This window comes from Lampetra planeri, chromosome 16, assembly GCF_965212315.1.
Source record: "Lampetra planeri chromosome 16, kcLamPlan1.2.h2, whole genome shotgun sequence".
Classification (NCBI taxonomy): Eukaryota; Metazoa; Chordata; class Hyperoartia; order Petromyzontiformes; family Petromyzontidae; genus Lampetra; species Lampetra planeri.
The window spans coordinates 13,058,466-13,078,355 of NC_136122.1; the positions used below are offsets into that span (position 1 = coordinate 13,058,466).

General features: G+C 51.0%; 1 protein-coding gene across 3 annotated transcripts in view; it reads left to right on the top strand.

Moving 5' to 3' along the window:
* The window catches only part of FBXO3 (F-box protein 3), a 121,504-nt gene that overhangs the window by 8,482 nt on the left and 93,132 nt on the right, over nucleotides 1-19,890 (top strand). For all 3 annotated transcript variants that reach the window (XM_078601660.1, XM_078601658.1, XM_078601659.1), the window contains exons 3-4: nucleotides 6,046-6,203; nucleotides 18,580-18,694. In XM_078601660.1, the coding sequence (XP_078457786.1) occupies nucleotides 6,046-6,203; nucleotides 18,580-18,694 (273 nt within the window). The remainder of the gene's footprint in view (nucleotides 1-6,045; nucleotides 6,204-18,579; nucleotides 18,695-19,890) is intronic.

The following is a 19,890-nucleotide window of genomic DNA, read 5'->3' on the forward strand; positions in this document are numbered from 1 at the left end:
TGGGCTACACGGGGGACCTGTGTATTTGTGGGAAAGGGGGCAGCTTGTAAAGAATCCGAGAGCTTTGCATGGGTTTCAGGGGTGACTTATTTATCTCCCTTTAGTTTTTGCAAAAGCAATATTACAGAATTATTAAAATATAAAAAAAATCTGATGCAATGTAAGGGAAAACAAATCCCTAAAGATAAATCAACCACACAGACTCATGCTAATTATTCAGCCGGGTTGTTTGTTAGGGTTTGAGCTTGTCATACGTTGTTAAGTTCATTGCGCTGTTTGTTTTTAAAGTCAGTGAATTTGCTATCGATTTCCCCCAACCTTTGCATTACATTGATTTTCGTAGAGATTTTCCGAGACGCTAAGATGTGGAGTATGGGGGGGGGGCGTGGGCTTAGCTCTGTGAACGATGATCCTTGATCGTAATCGGAGCTGGAAAGATCTCACTTTATAACAAGGTAGTAAAAGCGCTTCTTTTTCTTCTTACTTTAACAATGCGTAGTTACCCACCCAGCGACCTGTAATGGGGGAGGGTGCACCGTTATTGGATCATCAATGTCAAGAAAAAAAACACTGCTTCATGAGTCTTTATGAATATGTACATTTATTCATACTGATTACGTATAAAGCGGGAGCATTCTGCACTTCTTCAATGGAGCAACAGCAAGACTATCCGAGCTCTCTCCTGAATCCCTCCCGTCGTGGCCAGCAGACCTCAACATTAGCGTTTAGCTCCAGAACGTATTACCATCGTGCGCAAGAATAGAATGGAATGTGTGGCGAAAGCAGACTGCCCTATGAGCCAGGCGATCCGAGTTCGATTCCCGGCCACGGCTAACACCAGTGGCAAGCGATATCCAAACGGCAACTGGGTCTCCCCACTTTACCATCTTTCGGTTTTACGCTGAATGTTATAGGCCCCCATCCTAAAGACGAAGGTGCCTGACAACCCAGCAGGGATTGTTTAACAGGCCTGACTGCTGGCGAGACCCAGAAAGTCAAAACTGGTTCAGAGGGTTGCCTGCTTAAACAGTTGCTCAGCGAGAAGGCAAAGTGATTGCCTTCTCAAAGGAACATTGAGGCGCTGGTGCTCATCTCTTGTTCACAGCCCTGCAGAGCTAGTTGTAGAAATTCCACATTCCTATGACGGTGGCGAGTCTATCCATATTACTACCGCTGTTGGCTTTCCCACAAAGCGGTACTCGATTATCAACTGATAGGCTGAGTCGACCCCCAAGCGGGATTTGAACTCGCGACCTTCGGATTGCGAACCTCTCGCTCTGCCGCTGAGCCACCTGTCCAGGCACTGCTTGCCGTGTCGCTGGTGAAACAGAAGGGAGTCTGTGATGGTATTTTTTCTCCACCGGTGTCAACTCTGGATTTTTTCGAAGGTCGACTGTCACGTACACCAGCGCTTCCTTGCTGCACACGACGTTCACTGAGCTGGCCCCACTGCTTGATATCACCATCACCACCACCACCACGTCAGTCTTTGTTTTCCTCTTGTCCCCTAGCTAACTTCCATTGTTCCCAAGGAGTGCGGCATGGCAGTAGGAGGATTTTAACACGGCGTGTTCCACAGTGCATCCCACATTCCTCTGTCCCACTCAATCCAGCGTCGTTCTCTTGCAATCCCGTGGTTTTTAAAACTTCTTTGTTCATAATCTTTCTGGTGCTGCATCCTAGTCTCGGCATCGTCGTGCTTCCATCGCAGCATCAAAAGCGCCTATACTCTCGTCGCGTTCATAACAAAATTCTGAGCCCGTGTTTCAGGCAGCGTCCTGTATTTGCCGGAGCAGGCCCATGTATTTTTTTACGGTAATTTTTTCCCCGTGAGTAAGCCAGTGTTTTTGCGTTAGTAAGCCAGTGTTTTTGCGTTAGTAAGCCAGTGTTTTTGCAAATGTATTTGGGGAAAGAGCGGTGTGAATTTAATTCGGAAATGTTATATAAATATTGTTATCGTCGTAATAATAATAACTCGTGTCTGTTTGTTTACTTATTATCGTCACGTTCACAAAGACCCAATACCGCTTCGCAATTATTCAGCAATTTCACGTAATCAATAAGACCTGAACACCGTGCATACACATGTGAAATTACAGTCTTTTGTGCAGGTTTTATCTAACAGAACTCGAAACATGCGGTCATGTCGTGAATTATTTGCACATTAGCATGTATAGTATGAGCCTCTTTTGCCGATCCACTGCTGCATGTGGGCCCCTCCCCCGCACTGCGTGGGTCCTGGCCGTTGTTTCACCATACTTCACCACGCTGGTCAGCGCAGGGCGGGTCACTCAAAGTGACGAGCCACGGACGTGGGAGCGTAGAATCGAGGGATTTGTCTGCAGATGACCGTGACGTAGCAAGAGCCTTCGAGTCACCCGTGGCAGCCTGGTGGGCATGGGAGTCACCGCCATCCAAGCAAAATCCAGACTCAACTCTGCTTAGCTTCCCAGATTTGGCAAGATTGGACACATTACTGAAACCATTCCATGTTCAGCCTGGCACATATAGACGAGGATGAACAGTGTCTCCAAAGTTACTGTTTCGATTAACCTGATCATTATTATTGCATGGTTTGAAAGGTTTTATTGGAGAATGATAATTTACGTTTGGGTGCCTTGGTTTAAGAAAGGCGCCGTTAAAGAAATGAAGTTTAGATGGATTTGATCGATCCTACGTGAGCATATATGACCATTTCCTTTTCCGGGAGTGTTTTTGATGTTGTAAAATAATCAGCGCTCCCAGCCAGAACCCACGTATATAAAGCATCACGCTCGTATGACCACAAAAGACAAAGATCCCCCGTATAGCCTTAACAGACTGTAGGGGCAAGTGCTGTTAGCGAGCACCTATGAAGGCCGCAACGGCACACGAGGGGGTGGGTGGCCAGCACCACGCCCGACCGCCTTTGTCTCTCTCGTGGTGATGTTTACACACCGCACCAGGTACTCATTCGAGGCTGAGTCGACCTAGGGGAGGCACTGGACCGGTTCAGATAATCGTCACTGGTGTTGGCCGTGAGCGGGAATCGAACTCGGGTCGCCGGGTTCATAGCGCAGCGCGCTAACCGCTACACTACCGCTCCCCTCGTATGACCACACACACGCCAGGCCATCGTTTGCGCCTGATCCTAGATCGTGGTGGCTCCGCTGCACGTAGCTGCCTGCACTCCGGCGCTGTGGAGGCAGCAGCGTGGGTTGGTGGATCACGCACACAGATCTCAGACCCCCCGTGGGCATTAACGAGATGCCATACCATGGTGCGACAGGAGATGGAAGTACAGCGAATGGTCAACTCCATCTGTTACATCTGGGTGGGTTATCTCCGGGTGATCCAGTATCCTCCCAGATGAAAATTGGGCGATGCACCTTGGTGGGAAATTGGCTTTTTTTCCCGCACGCCTCCGAGTAATTTTCTTTCTTCGAGAGCGAGCAAATGCCTCGCGGCATTGCGTTACAAGACGAACATATTTTTATCATCCCGACTTTGGAAGCCAAGCAGGGGCTGGGCCTGGGTCGCGCTCCTCTGGGCGACCACTGTGCGCGCAAGCCAGGTGTTGTGGATGTCGTGAATGATAGAGGGCAGCGCAGCAACTTGCAATGTTCTTTCCTTTCCCCACCTTCGCTCGCCAGCGTGGTGAAGTATGGTCACAACCTTACCGCCACCCGCACGACGCCGTAGGGGGGTGGGGGGGCCGCCCTTATCCAGCTGCGGATTGAGCACGAGGGGCTGTACGCGTGTTTTTTAGTTGTGCGCGTTCTCACCCCGCAGATTGTGAACGTACGCTGTACAGTGTAGCACTGATCTCCCTCCCTTGGTAGCAACGGGCCGATTATTTATTCATTAGGATAAGCGTTTGGCCCGGTTCACAAGTGACACGGGGCCGACACTTTGCCGTAGCCGGTGATGCTCACTCGGCTTGGCAGCCGAAGACTTTGCTCGTATTCTCACACGGCTCCGTGGGGGTTTTTAAATCTTCCCCCTCCCGACTATAAACGAGGCTTGGAATAATAATAATATATTTTTATGCGAGGGACCCCTTGTGTGGGCTCTGCTTTGCTTAATTCATAAAATGTTCATCAAAGCGCAAGTCCTGCGCAATAATTCGTAATAACCCACTCGCAATTCTGAGGTTCATACGTGATTAACATCGGCGTTTAACACCGGGTCAGTTGGGCAAATGGTCGCCGGATTTTTTTCATTTATATACGTGAACAAAAAAATCCAAGCAACGCTTTTCTCCCGCGCCTGGTACGCAGGAGGTCGTGGGTTCGATCCCGAACCCTGACAATGCCTGGCATGTATTTGGAGCAGACGCGTTCTCTCCCTCCCTCCCTCTCTCTCTCCCCGTGGTGGTCGTGAATTTTTTTTCCAGATTCCTCCGGTTTCGCACCCCCCCTCGCACGTTTGTAAGCATGTATTTAGATTATTTTGAACGGTAATATAAATTCCCGCAGGTGACGATGATATCAGCCACTTCGATGAGCTATCGTGTGTGGCCAGGTCGCCTCTGAAAAAAAAAAGCTCGTAGCTCAGTGGGCTTCACCTGGTTTAAAATATAAATAAATTACAGCCAATTTTTTTTCTTTTTTCCCGGTTACAGACTCGGTGGCTCGCCCGGATAACAAATCTTGGCAGGAGGACAAATCATTTCGGCAAATGAAATAGATTTTGTACAAATGAAGTTATCGTAAATTAGCATAAAATCACCCTCTCAACCATTCTCAATCAGCCAGTGGATGAAGGCTTTTCAGGGGTATTTTTTTCATCCATTCCTCACCATGCTGGCCGTGGTGTCCAGGAATCGGACTCGGATCACTTTCTCATTCTGTAATATTAAATGTCATTTTACATATTAAATGCATAATAAATGACTATAAATTAAATATACATGAAGAATTATTGTTTAACCCCCCCTCTTCCCCCCATAATTGTTGTTTATTTTGTTGTCGTCTAATCTACCACAAGTCTTTGCAGATTAAATTTTTGCTAATATTTTGATCGCTAAATGAAATCAATGGAATAAGAGTCGACTAAAATTCCGCAGGTTGCCGACGTGTAGACTTAAGACCACGAAGAATTAAAATGTGCTCAGGTGGCCTGAGACGACATTACTGGATTAGGCGACGTCACGATCTGGCCAAATTTATGGTTTTGTAACCCCCCCCTAACCAGCCGCTCAACGAAACGTTTTAACGCACCGATTATCGCCATCTCAGCTTGCCGGTAACTCGGAGGACAATTCTCACGACCGGATTTCAGCAATCGGAAACAAAATTCGGTCGAGACAATTTAATTTGGTGCTCTTTTACCAAGAACCTCGCCCGATGTCGGCCTTGACCTCCGGCGAAATTCCGCATGAAATCGCCAACGTTTCAGCTTGCTTTTCGTAACAAAACCACGGTTTTTTTTTTGTGCCGATCGGCGCGTCTGCCCAGGCCACAGCTCGGTTTGTTCGGTTGTGTCGCGTCGGTGGGAAGGGTCGTGCCGCTAAACATTTTACAGATCGTTAACGTGGCACCAAACCAAAAATCAATTACGAATCAAGACTTTAAACGCACCGACCGGATTAACCCTTTCCCTTCCCGAGACGCCTGCAAGTTGCGGAGTGGGTGTTCCCCGTTCACCGCTGATTCTCGGAACACGCAAGCGGTTCGGCGTTAATTGTATTTAGAGAGACGTAGCAGCGCCGTTCTTTTTAAAGACGTTCTCACCGCAGAGAACCGTAGTGACAAGACCGCTGCACTCTACGATAGCCAGCGCCAAATTGTGCCACACGCCCTCCCGCATGGCCTTGTGGGAGCTTCAGTATCCACAAAGTTATTGTATTTCAGTTTTTCTTGCAGTTTTGCTCCGACGGCGTACACGTACGTGCACTTACATACACGTATGTCACACACCTACCGTACATGTACGCCATCGGAATGCAACCGCAAGAGCAAAACCGATGATGTACGCATATGTACGTCACAGGGAGCAGGTTAACATTCGCTGCCCTGATGTGTTGTGCTCTCGCCCGCACCCTGCAATCCGACGGCGACGCAGGCTCCCCGCGGGCGTGGCGTCGTGGAGGGAGTGCTTCCGCGAGATGTTCCGCGACTTGGGCCGCTACGTCGGCTGCTACGCCGAGATTAAGGGGGCCTGGAATGACCTGGAGAAATTCCTCGGCGAGAACTGCCCGGCGCTCCTCGGCAACGTGAGAGGTGATGGATCGCGCCGCGCCACACACCGTCTTGTTTTGCGCACCGTGATGGATGCCTTTGTTCCCGTTCCTGCTCGCTCCTTTCTTGCATTTGGGGGTCGGGTTTTTTTTATTCTTTATTTTTTTATTTCGAGCGTGGACGAAAAGGTCAGGTATTTGTGGCCAGAACTAAGGAATGTCATACTCGGATACAGACAGAATGTGTTTGTGTTTTTTTTAAGTTTTCCAAATAACATGTGCCCGGAGGGTTAGGTTTCATTGGTTGGTGCATTCTGCGTGATGAACCGAGCGACCTCGTTCGACTCGTGGCCACGGCTAGCGTCGGCGGCCGGTGCCGTATCTCACGCCGGTGTTGGGCCCTCCTCGCTTGGCCATCCCACGCTGAACCCTGGGTGGTGAAGTATGGTCAAACGGCGTTGAGACTGACAACAGGGCCGTCGTAAAATAACACGTTTAAATTACGCACAACTTTACGAATAAAAAAATCTACCGGACCGCAAAATGCTCCACGGAACGTTCCCTTTTTCCGATTGGTGCGCGGAATGGCAATTAAAGTAATTAACGAAATTAACCGCGTCGCATTGTCGCTTTTTCATCAAACGTTTGGGAAACTAAATAGTGCATCCCAGTGTCCGTGCTCACAGTGGGAGTTGATTCATCTCGAGGCGAACGCTTTGCCCTTTTGCGTCTTATTGAACGGTCAGGTGTGCGTTAATTGATCTGTGTGCGAGGGCCCTTCCTTTAACACCCAATTGCCGGGGAGCAGGCTTAACACTGAAAAATCACCAAGCTCTCTCGCGCGTGGCCAGAAATAAAAAAGAAAAACCACACCCCCCCCCACCCCCCCCACCCCCCCCCACTGCTTGACCGCAAACGGAATGTTTTAATTTCGCCTACAGAAAAAATCTCAATTTATCGAAATATCTCTCCCCTTTTCAAATGCGGTAATACGAGTGATCGGGGTGCCTCATTCAAATCACACTTAGCAAATGCACGCACCCAAAGAGAGGCTCCGGTGCAATCAATTGCAATTGGCCGTAATAGCTCGGAATCCATTAAAATAGTTTAAAATCGATGTACAATTCATTCACACTCAAATTGTGAAATTTGGTTCCCGCCCCCCCCCCCCCCCCCGGAGGTGCACGGTCGCGGAATTAATGCTCCCTGCACCGCCGGTGCGCACTGCTGGATCTCGACGGGCAGGGGACAATCCGTGTCGGGGGGTGGGGGAGGGGTTGGGGGGTGGGGGTGAGAGTGGCACGGAGATGACGGTGTGATGGCAGAAAGCTCCGTTCATCCATATTTGAAATAGATTCGTAACTATGGCAACATTAGCATCTACTTGCGAGAGGGTTGGCGGCGTTGAGTCAGGGCTACTTTCTCGTCCTCGCGGCGATGAATTGAAAATGCCGCGGCGCTGCCGAGTTGCGGTGCTCGGTGCTTAAAGCGCGGTGTGAAATCGAGGGGAGGCCAAAGTATAAAACGCTGACGTCCTGGTCGATAATAAATCTCGGTCTCGGCGTTGTTCAGGAATAATATTTTGTAGCCGGTTGTAAAGATACATGTTTTAAAGCCGTCCGGGTACGCGCGCTCATTCCTAATGCCCCGCCCGCGTTCATTCGTCAAGATGCCCTTTGCAGGCTGCCGCGACGTTTGTGTGGCCGCCGTGAAAGCTTCGGGGAGGCTGCCGCGGTGTGTCGGTTAGCGGCACGCTCGCTCGACTTTGCAATCCGAGAGGTCGCCGGTTCGTATTCTGTCCCGCGCGTCACTTGAGTTAAAACAGTGGGGGGGGGTAGGTTCCTTAAATTACCCCCTCCCCCCACTCAGCCTCTATCCACCCAGCAATGCGGCAGGTTGTGTGCGGTGGGGTAAAGTGCGAGGTGCTCCCACACTGTCCAAGATGTATCGCCATTCCGGAAGAGTGGCAAGAGCTTCAGAGGCTCTCTAGATCCTGTCTCTGATGGGGGAGGGCCTTGCGCCAGCAAGTACAATAATCCCTTGCTAACCACGAATCTACCAACCTCCACATTCGAGTATACGCGGATTGACTTCTGTTTATCAGTCGCGAGCATCTAGTTTTTTCATGCGCGAGTCGTGAAATTAAAATTGGCGCTGCCGCGTGGCGTCCGCCGTGATCTCTCGCGGACTCCCGCAAGACGTAGGTTCGCTCGTGATCTCGGTCCCCCCAACCCTGTTTTCACCACGAGGTCTGAAGTTCCAACCGCGGCAGTTTTCAGGAACCTAACCCTCGCGTTTGGCAAGGGATCACTTAATATTTAGAGCCGCAGATTTTCCTTCGTGACGGCTGATTGGGGTTTGGCTTGCGACGGCCGCGACGGACGTGACGGAGGATCGCTGGCCGCGGGGGAGCTTGGCAAGTGGCACGGTCGCGCCAGCGGTGTCCGGGTCCTACCAGGACGCTCCCCGCGGGAGTCCGCAAACAACCGCACGGCAAAGCGCGCCGCACACGCCGTTAGTTTTACGTCCGTAAACTGCTTTACGCGGTGGCGCGTAGTTAGGCCCTCTGATTTCCAGTTGAGCGTGCTAAGATGCCATAAAATTCCAGAGAGGGAGAGAGGAGAACCCGTTAACAGCCGCGGTCCATTTTTGAATGAAATTGCTAACGTTCCATAAATTGACCGTTAAGATGTTGTGCCCAAGTGCTGTGATTTTTTTTTGTACCTTAACTCTCAGATTGCCCAGCCAAGTTCAGATATCAGCGGTCGCCAAATAAACGGGAGCTGCCCGCTCGGTTCGCACAGCTCCGCGGAGTCACTGCGCTTAAGCAGCTTGATACAAAGCTAAGACGTTACGAAACATTTATTGTGAATTTAACTTTAGCTAAATTAGATTCCTCGATGAAAAATGTAAATTTCACTTTCAATTCCGCGTTTTTTCTTCTTAATGAACGCCTTACAATATTTATGATTATTTTATTACCCTATTTCTTTCACTAGAAGGTAGAAAAAAACATCCCCTGTTTAAACTGTGGCATTTGTAAATGTGTGCCACTAATAGAGTTTTTAGGATCACTGGCAGAACAAAGTATTGTAGCGGTGGGTGGAGAATAGAAATGTTTTCTTCACCCCTGCTGTAGAATGTTACACTCAATTAGTGGCCGCTTGTGTTTAAATAAAAATGAGTAAAAATTCGTGTGAAAAAACACTGGGGGATTATTGTTTATTTAGCGAAGGCTTTCACACGTGACTTTTTACACAGAACACCAAATACACAGGGGAAATAACTAAATAATTAAATAATTAGCTTCACATCTATGTCGATGTTCCGTGAGTGGACGTCAGCCCCCCCCCCCCCCCCCACATAGCCACAGAGCCATGTGACGGCCTCCTCCTACTCCTCCTCCAGCTACAACAACCAGTAGCGTCCGGCACGCTCTGACTGACTTCACACCCGGAGACGATGTCCGAGCCACGGTCTCCTGCTCCGTGCATTCACACAGCGGGGCCGCCTCGTAGCACTACGATGCCCCATCGATGCTCGGAAGCGGCACGCGCGCACACACACACAAATCGGTAGTCGGCGTTCTATGTAGCTCATTTACACATCCGTGCAGGAATTTCCGACGCCTTTGCTCATGCCGGATTTTTTTTTGGTTCGCAGCAGAATTCTTCGCAGTTGGGGGGCTCGCCGTTCATTGGGAGGTGTTTAAACTGCTGAGGTCCGCCCACACGATGAGGAAACTCCGCTGTGCTTGAGTCGGCTGCCGCGCAATGACAATTCTCGTCGTACTTGTGTTGGATGTTTTTGTGACGCTGCTGCTGCTGCTGCACTGGCAGTGGTCCACAATCACGAAATGACATACACTCAACAGATTCGTCATTAACGCCAAAAGAGAAAGCCTTTAACAAATCCTCCGTGCAACAAGAAGGGCCTGTTATCTGGAGAGTCGCCTATTTTAAAAATACAGTTATATTACGGATTAATTCCCCATGATTTAATTGAATGTGCACATTCGCCCACGACCCAACTGTATACCACTGTGATTTAAAACTCTGTGATTGTGAACATGATGGTTATAACAGCAGCTGCTACTGTTTTATGCACCCCATTATTGATTTTCTAACATTCAAAATATCCTATTTGCAATATATATTTTCTTATACTTTTAAGAGAATCACTTCATTCTCTTGAGTTGCCGCTTTAGAGCCATTCTTCACATCGGGTCCAAGAAAGATCGCTATCACGTTACCAGTCTGTTATCACGTTACCCTTCCGCTATCACGTGACAGGTCCGCTATAACGGTACCGCGTAATGGGGTTCATTTTCACCACAAATTATTTGAGGTATTCCGGTTGAGCTTAGCCAGCCCGCTTTGCTTCCGGGCCGCCTCCGCCAACGCTAAAATACTTCTCTTCCTTTTTATCGGCGTGGAGGATGTTCACTCGGTAAATAAAGCGAGCGGAGCAAGCGGCGTGTGACAGATGCGGCTCGTGGTCTGATTGTGTTGTTGGGCAGGGGCCGAGGTGCTTTTTGAATTGGTCGGACAGCGGGGAACGTGCGGCCGCTTGTTTGCCCATCCTGACAATTTAACGTCAATTTGGCCCTCGGAGCAGGGCGGTTCTCGCTGCCGCTTTCGAGCTGGGGGTGCTGGGGGGTGCCGGGGGGATGGGGGGAGGGGTCGGGGGGCCGTGGGGGTGGGGGTGGCCGAGGCTGGCGGAGGAAGGTTTTTAAATGTGAGAAAGAAATAGCCCTGCGCTCCGTGGCCCGACGTCCCCTCTGCTCGAGGTTTGCCACGGAGAGGCAAACTAAGGAGGCCCTAATGAGACAAAATAACAAGGCTGTCATGCCGAACATAGAGCGCGACGGAGATACATCGAGACGTGTAACAAACGCTCAAACATGCCGGATTTTTTTTTTTAACTCCACACCCCCCCCTCCTTTACCTCCTTTTGGCAGTGACAACCAGAGCTGCCACAGCTGCACTTAGGAGTTGTTGCTGCTGCCGACGCCGCCGCCGCCGCGTGACCTATAAGCATGACAGACACTGTTGACGACGACGGAGCGCGGTGCGGCGGTGCGGACGGGTGAACGGTCGGTCGTGTTTGTTCTTTAGTTTGTTTTATTATTTTTTTGCCCCGCGTCTCGTTTGGCCGGTCGGCCACTTCCGCAGTTTGGCGAATCCGGGCTACGACGTGGCTGTGCGCGACAACCTCAGGGCGACGTCGTCCCCACCCCTCTCGCCCGGTGCTCGGTCCGTGCGTCATTTACAACGCCGGCATTCACAAACGATAAAGCAGAGATTGCGCATTAAAATCAGCGTCTTTTATCTCATCGGATGGGAGCCGTTTTCGTTTCATTATCTCGTCTATGAAGTGGGTCCGCCGGGACTTTTGTTGTTTCATCGTAATCTTTCATTACGCCAATATCAGCCATGGTCTATCCACCGCTGGGTGAAACCCCTCTCCAGTCAATCCATCACTGCTGCGGTTGCGTTACTCTGAGGCGCGTTCCCTCCGTTGAATGCCCTTCTGTTGTTCATCTCGACCACTGGCCACCGTTTCTTCTCGTGGTATGATCTACCCAGAGACTAGTTCACTCTTCTTAACAGCCAATGTGATGCGTGTGTGTTCCTCTGACTGCCTCTCAGCGTGCTGCTTTGCACACTTTTAAGCTTTTGGCACAATGACATTTGATTCAGTTCCTGGGTTTGTGATCGACGTTTCATTGCAGGTTACGGGCGCCGATTGAAAAACATTGGACTTGAACTCTTTTTCTTGAGGCACACTGGGGTTGTTGCTTTCTGCAATCAAATGAATGACTTAATAACGACAAAGTGCAATTCATTATTGCCACTTAAATTGTTATAAAGGCAATTTCTGCTGGAGAGTAGAGGCTCGGTCGCTCATCATCGCCGTGCAACAGCAGGGGGGGTATGGTGAGGTTCGCTGGACGTGAAACGATGGAGAGATCTGCCAGCGCGTGATTTGTCTTGCGTAGGCCCTGGAGACATTGCGGGTGCTCCTTGGGGGGTATGGGGTTTGCGTACCACAGGGTAGGCAACCGCTTGCTCTACGCTCGGGCAGGATGGCATACTTTGGCAAATCCTCCTGGAAATGTCCAAGCGGCTGTTCAAGCAGGCTGCCTCCGAGCCTTGAGAGTGCTCACTCACTGTGGGTCCACTCAGCCGAGCGCTAAAAATAAGACGAGCAAGCGTTTGTTTTTTAAAGCGCGCCCCTTGTCGCCGGAGCATGTTCACAGCGCGTTACACGCGGTGGTGAGCCAGCCGTGCCACGTCTCATCTCAGACATTCAAAGGGCGCCCCCGGTGGCAGCTGTCCGTGCGCCGCGGCAAAAGGCAATTTCATACATTTTTTGGAAAATTTGGACCTGAACGGTGCCCCGCTCGTTTTTCAGGACATCAGGCGATCTCCAAGCGTATGGCGTGAAGCGGGCGCCGTGTACCATTGCGGTTCATGCCACGCCGGAGTAATAACCAGGGCGGCCTGTCAGATTCGAACCGTGAACCCCTGCGAGCCGCGGTACCGTCGGTCTTCAACGTCGCTGTCCAAAAAGTTCCCCCCCACACACCCACCCACCCACCCGCCTCCGGACAAACCCACGGACCGTGAGGTCACTTTCCAAACCCTGCCGTACCGTAATTGTTTCACCTGCCCCATCTCCCCGACGGCTGCTAATTCGGTGGCGATGGCGGGTGCGGTGAAGAGACAACCGCATTGGCATGAAACGCGCTTCCTTCATTCCTTATCTTTGCGCGCTCGCGGGACTGTCTTGCGCTAAATAAAAATATAATAAAATGCCCTTTCCGGGCTGCAGGGCGGTCGGGCGCTCGTGGAAGGGAGGGTCAGCGAGCCTGAGCAGGCCTCCATTGTCGCCTTTATACCGGACGGTGCAAGCCTGTAATTGGCTGCTTTATCTCGCTTGCAAGGTATACGGCGCTAATCACACGCGCCCACATGTAAATTACAAAAACCCGGGCTTTGCCGTGCGACTAAATAGCGCCGCGGCGTCGCCGGCCAATCGGAATCCACTTCGTGTTAAAGGAAGGTGGACAATGGGGCGAAGGAAGACAGAAACATACCGCTACCCCCACCCTCTCACCCCCCCCCACCCAAAAAAAAAAAACTTGTTTTGTGCTTGTAAAAAAAATTACTTTAATTTGTTTTCTAATCGCTGGTTCATGGAAATTGCATTGTTAATAATTGCACGGACTTGGTAATTGTGATGTGTTATGCACAGTGTGCACGGAGGAAACTCTAAAAGCTATTTGTGTTGGGAGATACCGGTGCTGTATGTTTAAAACGATTCGGCGGCATTCTTTGTTGATTTTTTTTTAAGTGGTTATTGCCTGGGTAGTAGCTGCAGTGTTTTCATATTTGCTCATTCTGCCATTTTGTTTGATTCGGTGTGTGTGTGAATGTGCACAGACGTGTGCCGCATGTGTGGAGCGGTAGCGCAGTGGGTCGCGCACCGCACTACTGAACACGGCGCCCTCAGTTCGATTCCCAACGTCAGTGACGGACATCTGAACTCGTGAGCCTCCCCTAGGTCAACTTAGACTTAAGTGCTTACAAGGTACGCTGAGTGAACATCACGGCTGTGAAGGTGAAGGCCTGCAGCGCATGGTTCTGGCCATAGCACTCGACTCGTGCGCCGTGCTGGCCTTAATAGCTGCTCGCTTACAGCACTTGCCCAAAGAGTCATCGAAGGCTATACTGTGAAGGGGAGGGTTCTTTGTCTTTGTGAGCGTTATATATTGTTTTTAATGCAAATTCAGATAAAAATTCAGAGTGTTTTACCGCTCCTCTGCACATTCACGCTTATGGTTCCGCCATCGTCATCCATCAGCAATCAATAATCAATCACTTATCAGCTATAAATCAGCGTTCGCCGGCCTATCGATATGGCACGTGTGCACCGGCTCGTATATAAATATTGCACCGATCGCCGGCAAAGGCCACGCGTTGATATTTTTAGATTTTTTTTTTACTTAAGGAGGGTCAGCTCGATGGATCGGATCGATGGTTAAGGCAGATAGATGGCAGGTGAACGCGGATTCCGGGTCACGGATTCCGAACGGCGAATATTATTTAAGAAAAAAATAAACGATAACTGATGAACTCGCCGTCACTCCCCCCCCCCCCCCACTTTGAACGCGCGCGGGGCGCCGATCCCGGCTGCGTGTGCCATGTGGCAGACGGCAGGACGAGGAAGCGCGTGGCTCGCTGTGGGAGTGGGTGGGGGGTCGCGGGGGGCGCGGGGCGGAGGGGTGTAGTGGAAGGTTTAAAACTGGCTTTTCCATCTGCTCGCGGGACACAAGCGCTCCCGCGACACCAATGCCTCTCCGGCAGTCGCTGGGATTTTCGGGGTTTTTATTGCCCCCCCTCTCCAAAAGATATCCGCGTTGCGCGAGCGCGCCAGGCGCTCCGGCCGTCGCGGCTTCCGTTTTGTTTGCCCGCCAGGTTCACTTTGATATCACCGTGAGTTCGAGCTTGGTGCGAGGCTCATTTAGCGTAGTCCTGCTGATCGCCCGTGTGGGTGCGATTGTGAGGATGAGAGCTGCGATAGCAGGAGGAGCAGGAGGAGAAGCGGCCTAAGTAGCAGCAGCAGTGGGAGTAGGAGCAACAGCAAAATAAGAAAATCAACAGTCGCAGCAATAATATCAGAAGCAGCAAAATAACAAGAAGCAGCAGCAGCAGCATCAAAAGCAGCAGCTTGTACAAGAAGTGTTGATCGAGATTTAGAGAGTTACAAAGAGATCCATAGAGTTACATAGAGATAAACAGATATACAAGTTTACGTGGAGTTCCATGGATTTTCTGAGATCCAAAGAGTTACAAAGAGACTCATTGACCAAAGTTCACGTACACCTGGAGGGGCGAAAGTCACGGGACATCGCAGGGTGGAGCGAGAGTGGAAACTAACAGGAGCGGAAATTATTTACACGGTTAACATTTCACCTGAGGTCGTCATTGTATTTATTGCGACGGTTGTTACCGTTGAGATGAGAACGTGTGTAGCGCGCGAGGCACTCCGCCCGCGGTTTGCGTAATAAACGCGCGCGACTGGAGTTGACGTGCAGGAGCGACGTGCGTGTGTGCGTGGCGTGCGTGTGTGTTTGCATGCGTGTTTGTGTATATGGCGTGCGCTGGGAACGCGCTCGGCAAAACCGTCGGCGCGTGTCACCCCGTTGCGGCGTGTGTGATGGTGCGGGATTCATTGGAAGGTTTTGGGGGGGACGGTTGGAACCTCCTTGAAACCTACCCGTTGAAATACGGCACATGCACGGGGGGTGCCGTATAGCGCGCGCGGTTTGCCAGACGGCCGCCCCAAACTGCTGCCACCTATTGGCGAGTCGGCCACTTGCAGCTCGCGCACGGCGATAGCGGGCGGCGCGAGTCGCCTTCTCTCCAACGCGGCTCGCACGAGCGACCGCGGTCGGGGTGGACCTGCAGCGGCATGAGATGAAGCCCCCCCCCCCGCACTCCCACCGTCAATGTGTGGTACTCAAGTCAACAAACGGTGCAACAATGAGGACAATTAAGCGACGGGCTTGGCAGAATTTCGTTTTTCACAGAGGGTGGGAGCGGGAGCGAGAGCAGTGCGAGAGGCGCGAGCGGATCGCATCGTCACTCGTTCCGCGCTCAGCGTTCGTTGAACGTTTACCGTTGACCGTGACGCGCCCCCACCTCCTGGTGATTGTTCTGCATGCTCCCTCTTTTAAAAAATCGCTGCGTTAGATTTCGTGCGTAACGCCGTTGTTTTTATTTACGATTCGTATCTGCTCCGTTGTTGGGAAGTTGCTTGCATGCGATTGCTTTCGTCGTTTGGGTGACCCAGGTGGCTCCTGCCAATGAGACTTATCTCCAGTCTCCTGCCTTCTCACCCGGTAAAACCAAACAAACTTCTATTTGCGGGAACAGTCGCACTTCTAAGGCGGCCACTCGTTGAGCAACCCTGCCCTGTCGCTCACCGCTAATTTCGCTGCTCATTTACAAACCGCAGCGCGCTGTGCGCGCGAAAATAGAACGCGGGGCGCGTAAAATCATCGTCCTTTCTCTGAAAGGGGGCGGGGGGCCAGGGTGGGGGGAGGGGAGTGGGGGGTGGAGTGGGGGAGGGAGTGGGAGTGGGGGGGGCGATGGTTGGACGAGCGGCAGCCGGGCGTCGAATCTCCTGTCTCTCACCGGTAATTTCGCCGCTCGATTAGAACGGTAAACCGCTCCGCGCGACGAGCCGGCTCTTCGTTTTCCAAAGGCGCCGACACGCCGCGGACGGCCGACGATAGATTTAATGCGAATCCAGTGGAAAACGATCGGTCATTCAATTAACCGTATTGGACGGCTCTGACATCCCGGGTTCAGCGGACAAACCCGTGGCCGGCGGATGGTGGCGTGGGTTACGGCGGGGCGGGGCGGTGGCGGTGGTGGTGGGAGAGCTGGGTGGGAACCCCCATCCCCTTGTCCCGGTTAAATTGAACCGGCGATGAGCTTACCGACGCGCGCCGTGAGACTAAACAGGTCGGACGCTGTTGCTGCCTCGTGTCGGTTTCCTTCTGCCTCCGCTGCTGCTGCTGCTCCTGCTTCCAGCGTCGCTGTTTAATCCCTCGGGTCGTCTCCCCCCGCGCATTCATGGCAGCAGCAGCAGGCAGCGCCACGCCACCCCCGCCCGAGGAAGGTGCCGATGGGTCGGATCGTCCGGGGAGGTGGTCCAGTTGTCGCGAGCGACGCTTGATTTTGTCAGAGAGTACGGTCCGAGTCGCTGGCGCGCTGTAGTCGTGCGTGCGGTGGCTGGCGCGTGTGCTCGTGGGCCGCAGCCCATACTGGATGTGGTGTGCCGGGAGTGCGCATATTTTCTGGGTCGCTGGCAGATTGGAGTAGGTGGCACGTGACCCACTAGTAGTCGCCATAGCGAGAGGCATACTGGATGTGGTTTGCCGGGCGCAGACATATTTTCGGATCGCTGGCCCAGATGGAGCCGGTTGAAATTAATCCTTGGTTATTGCGGGTTTTGGTCCACCACAACTCATTGACGAGCCTGGTGAAGTATGGTCAGGCATCCCCCATGACTAGTACGGTGTCGGAAGAAGGCCTTCATCCAGCAGCAGAATTACGGGATGAAATTTCTAAGCAAAAATAAAGAATCAAACAATAAATAGCGGTGCCCGCTGCTGAGCTCCTGTACATTGCATTGGGTGCTTCGCCCACCCTCTGTGCAGCACGCTGCCTCACTGCACGGCGTTTTATTTTTAACGTTTATTTTCGTTTTGAAATCCCGCGAGAGACACGCCGATGTGGAGCGTGTCTCTCGCGCTTTGTGTGTGGCCTGTACGAACACGTATGCCCTTAATCGTATAATTGTGATGACGGTAATAATTTGCGTAATTTGTGTCAATCCGCTCCTGTATACTAGGCGAGGAAGTTCACATCTCGTCAGGCTGGGGATGTGATTCTGGCCCTGGTGACACGTGGCAAAAACGATGCAGGCTGCATTGAAAACCGGCCAAATAGTTCGTGACATTTCAACAAATTAACGCCTAAAAACTTTTGTATTGGTTCGAGAAAAAAAGTAATTGAGGGCAACAACAAAAAAATGCGCCTTTTGGAGCATCTCTTGAATATTTAAACTGATTAACAATGTCTCACTCGGAGTTCTTGATTCTGGCAATATAGTAATGGTGATGAAATTTTTCAGGTGCAATGTAGATAAGCGAGGCTTAACCAACAATTGTTCTCATTGCCTTGCAAATTAAGAAACTCTCCCTGTCTGGCTTCCTTCCATCCTGTCTCTCTTTTAATTTATGTCGTCTCTTACTATCCGACCTTTTCTTAGTCTAATTTATCTGTCTCTCTGTCTCCTGGCTATCCATATTTATCTTTGTGTATATCTGCCTCTATCGGTTTATCTGTCTCTTTTTTTTATAGAAGATTATCTGTCTCTGTCTCTCGTTCTGCCTCTATCAGTCTTGTTATCTATCTGTCTTATTGCGTCTCTCCATTTGGGTGGTTTTCCACCAAACCTGTCTCTCTGCCTGCCTGTCTCGCTATCTATGCATCGCTGATCTGTTTGTCTGTGCACGTAGCTGCCTTTACCATCCGTGCCTTTCGATCTGTCGATTGGTCTTCTTAACTGCCTCTCTGTCTTCTTGGTTCTTTCGGTAAAGTCACGTAGAATGGAAATAATAAAATAATAAAAATAAAACATAATAAAATTATTCTCACGACGTTTCGGCCACAACGCAAGCAGCCATCCTCAGGTGAAGAACAGGTCTGTCAGAAAGACAGCGTTGACACTCAACTGGTTGGATCATCTCGCTGAACATCGTTGCTGTTGCCGCCGCCAGTTTTGTCACGTGACCCTGTGCGCTGCTGACGAGCCGGCGCTGTGTGGTGCCTCCGCAGATGGGATTTTGGAGAGCGTGCTGGATTCGCTGGAGGCTCAGGTCGGGATACAGTTCCCGAACGACTTCCGCTGCTCGCTGCGCATCCACGACGGGGAGAAATTTTTGGGACACGGGTAAATCTCAACACGCGCTCTGTCTCAACTCTCTCCATCTCGATCATCCCTCCTCCTTTCCCGTCTTTCTCTTCTCTCCTCTCCCTCCTCCCCACCTCTCTTATGCATTCCTTCTCTACAATTCCTCTCTTCTGTACCCCCCCCTCCCACCAATCCCTCATGCAACAGAGAGCCGGACGCAGTGCGGTGCACACATAGTAAATATAATTTTATTTATATATATAATCCGTATTTCACCTCATTAGGGCTCGTTTGGATACAACGGAATTATCTAATTTGCATAATTGGCTTCATTGGAAAACAACGGAGGTGATTTATATTTGAATGGGTGGAAACGCATTTCTGTACAGAGTCCTAGGGGCAAAGATATTATCTCGTACCCGCTCGCAGCTGTGCTCTCTTGCCATGCGGCATGCGGTTTTTTGCTAGCAATTTTCGAATGCGCGCACAACATCGTGCCATTCGGAAATTTTGAAGGACGGCTGTTCTTCAAAAACATTTTTTTGCATTCTTTTGAAATCCCTGTTGCATCCGAAATAATCTCGCTGCGGCACCTTTCCTGAAGAAATCCTTCCAAGTGCCCGTCCGGGCCTCTACACGGTGGGGGGCGCGCCCTCCCATACGCTCCGCTGCGAGATCGTTTTTCGCGTGATACTCGAACCTGGCCGGCGGTGGCTCCGTTGCATGTGGCTGCCTCTTGTCATCGGCCGCTGTGGAGGCAGCGGGCGAGGGTTTGGCGAATGCTGTGTGAAGCTCCCTCCTCCTGGTGAGCCGCACTACGACTTGCCAGGAGGAGGCGGTACAGCGAATGTCGGCTGCATGGGATCGAGTGTTTTCCCCTCGCACGTGTGGGCTTTCCCCGGTTGCTCCGGTTTCCCTCCCACACGAGTATAAACATGAAGTAATTGTCATAAAAAAAACACCACGTGTAGAGGATCGCAGAACTTTGGGGAAATTTGCCATCAACTCGGCCACCTGACCGCTGCCTGTGGTTCCCCGCACCTCTTTGGGAGTGAGCGAGTACTTCACGGCGGACCGTTACAAGTTGAAGTTATTCCTATCATTAATACTATTATCATTAAACCGAAATTTTGAAATCTCGGAGCTGTAAAATTACAAAATTAAGTGCAAGAACTGAATTTAGGGCTTCAATTATGTGACCAGGCGGAGACCCTGAACGAGCGACATTTAGACGG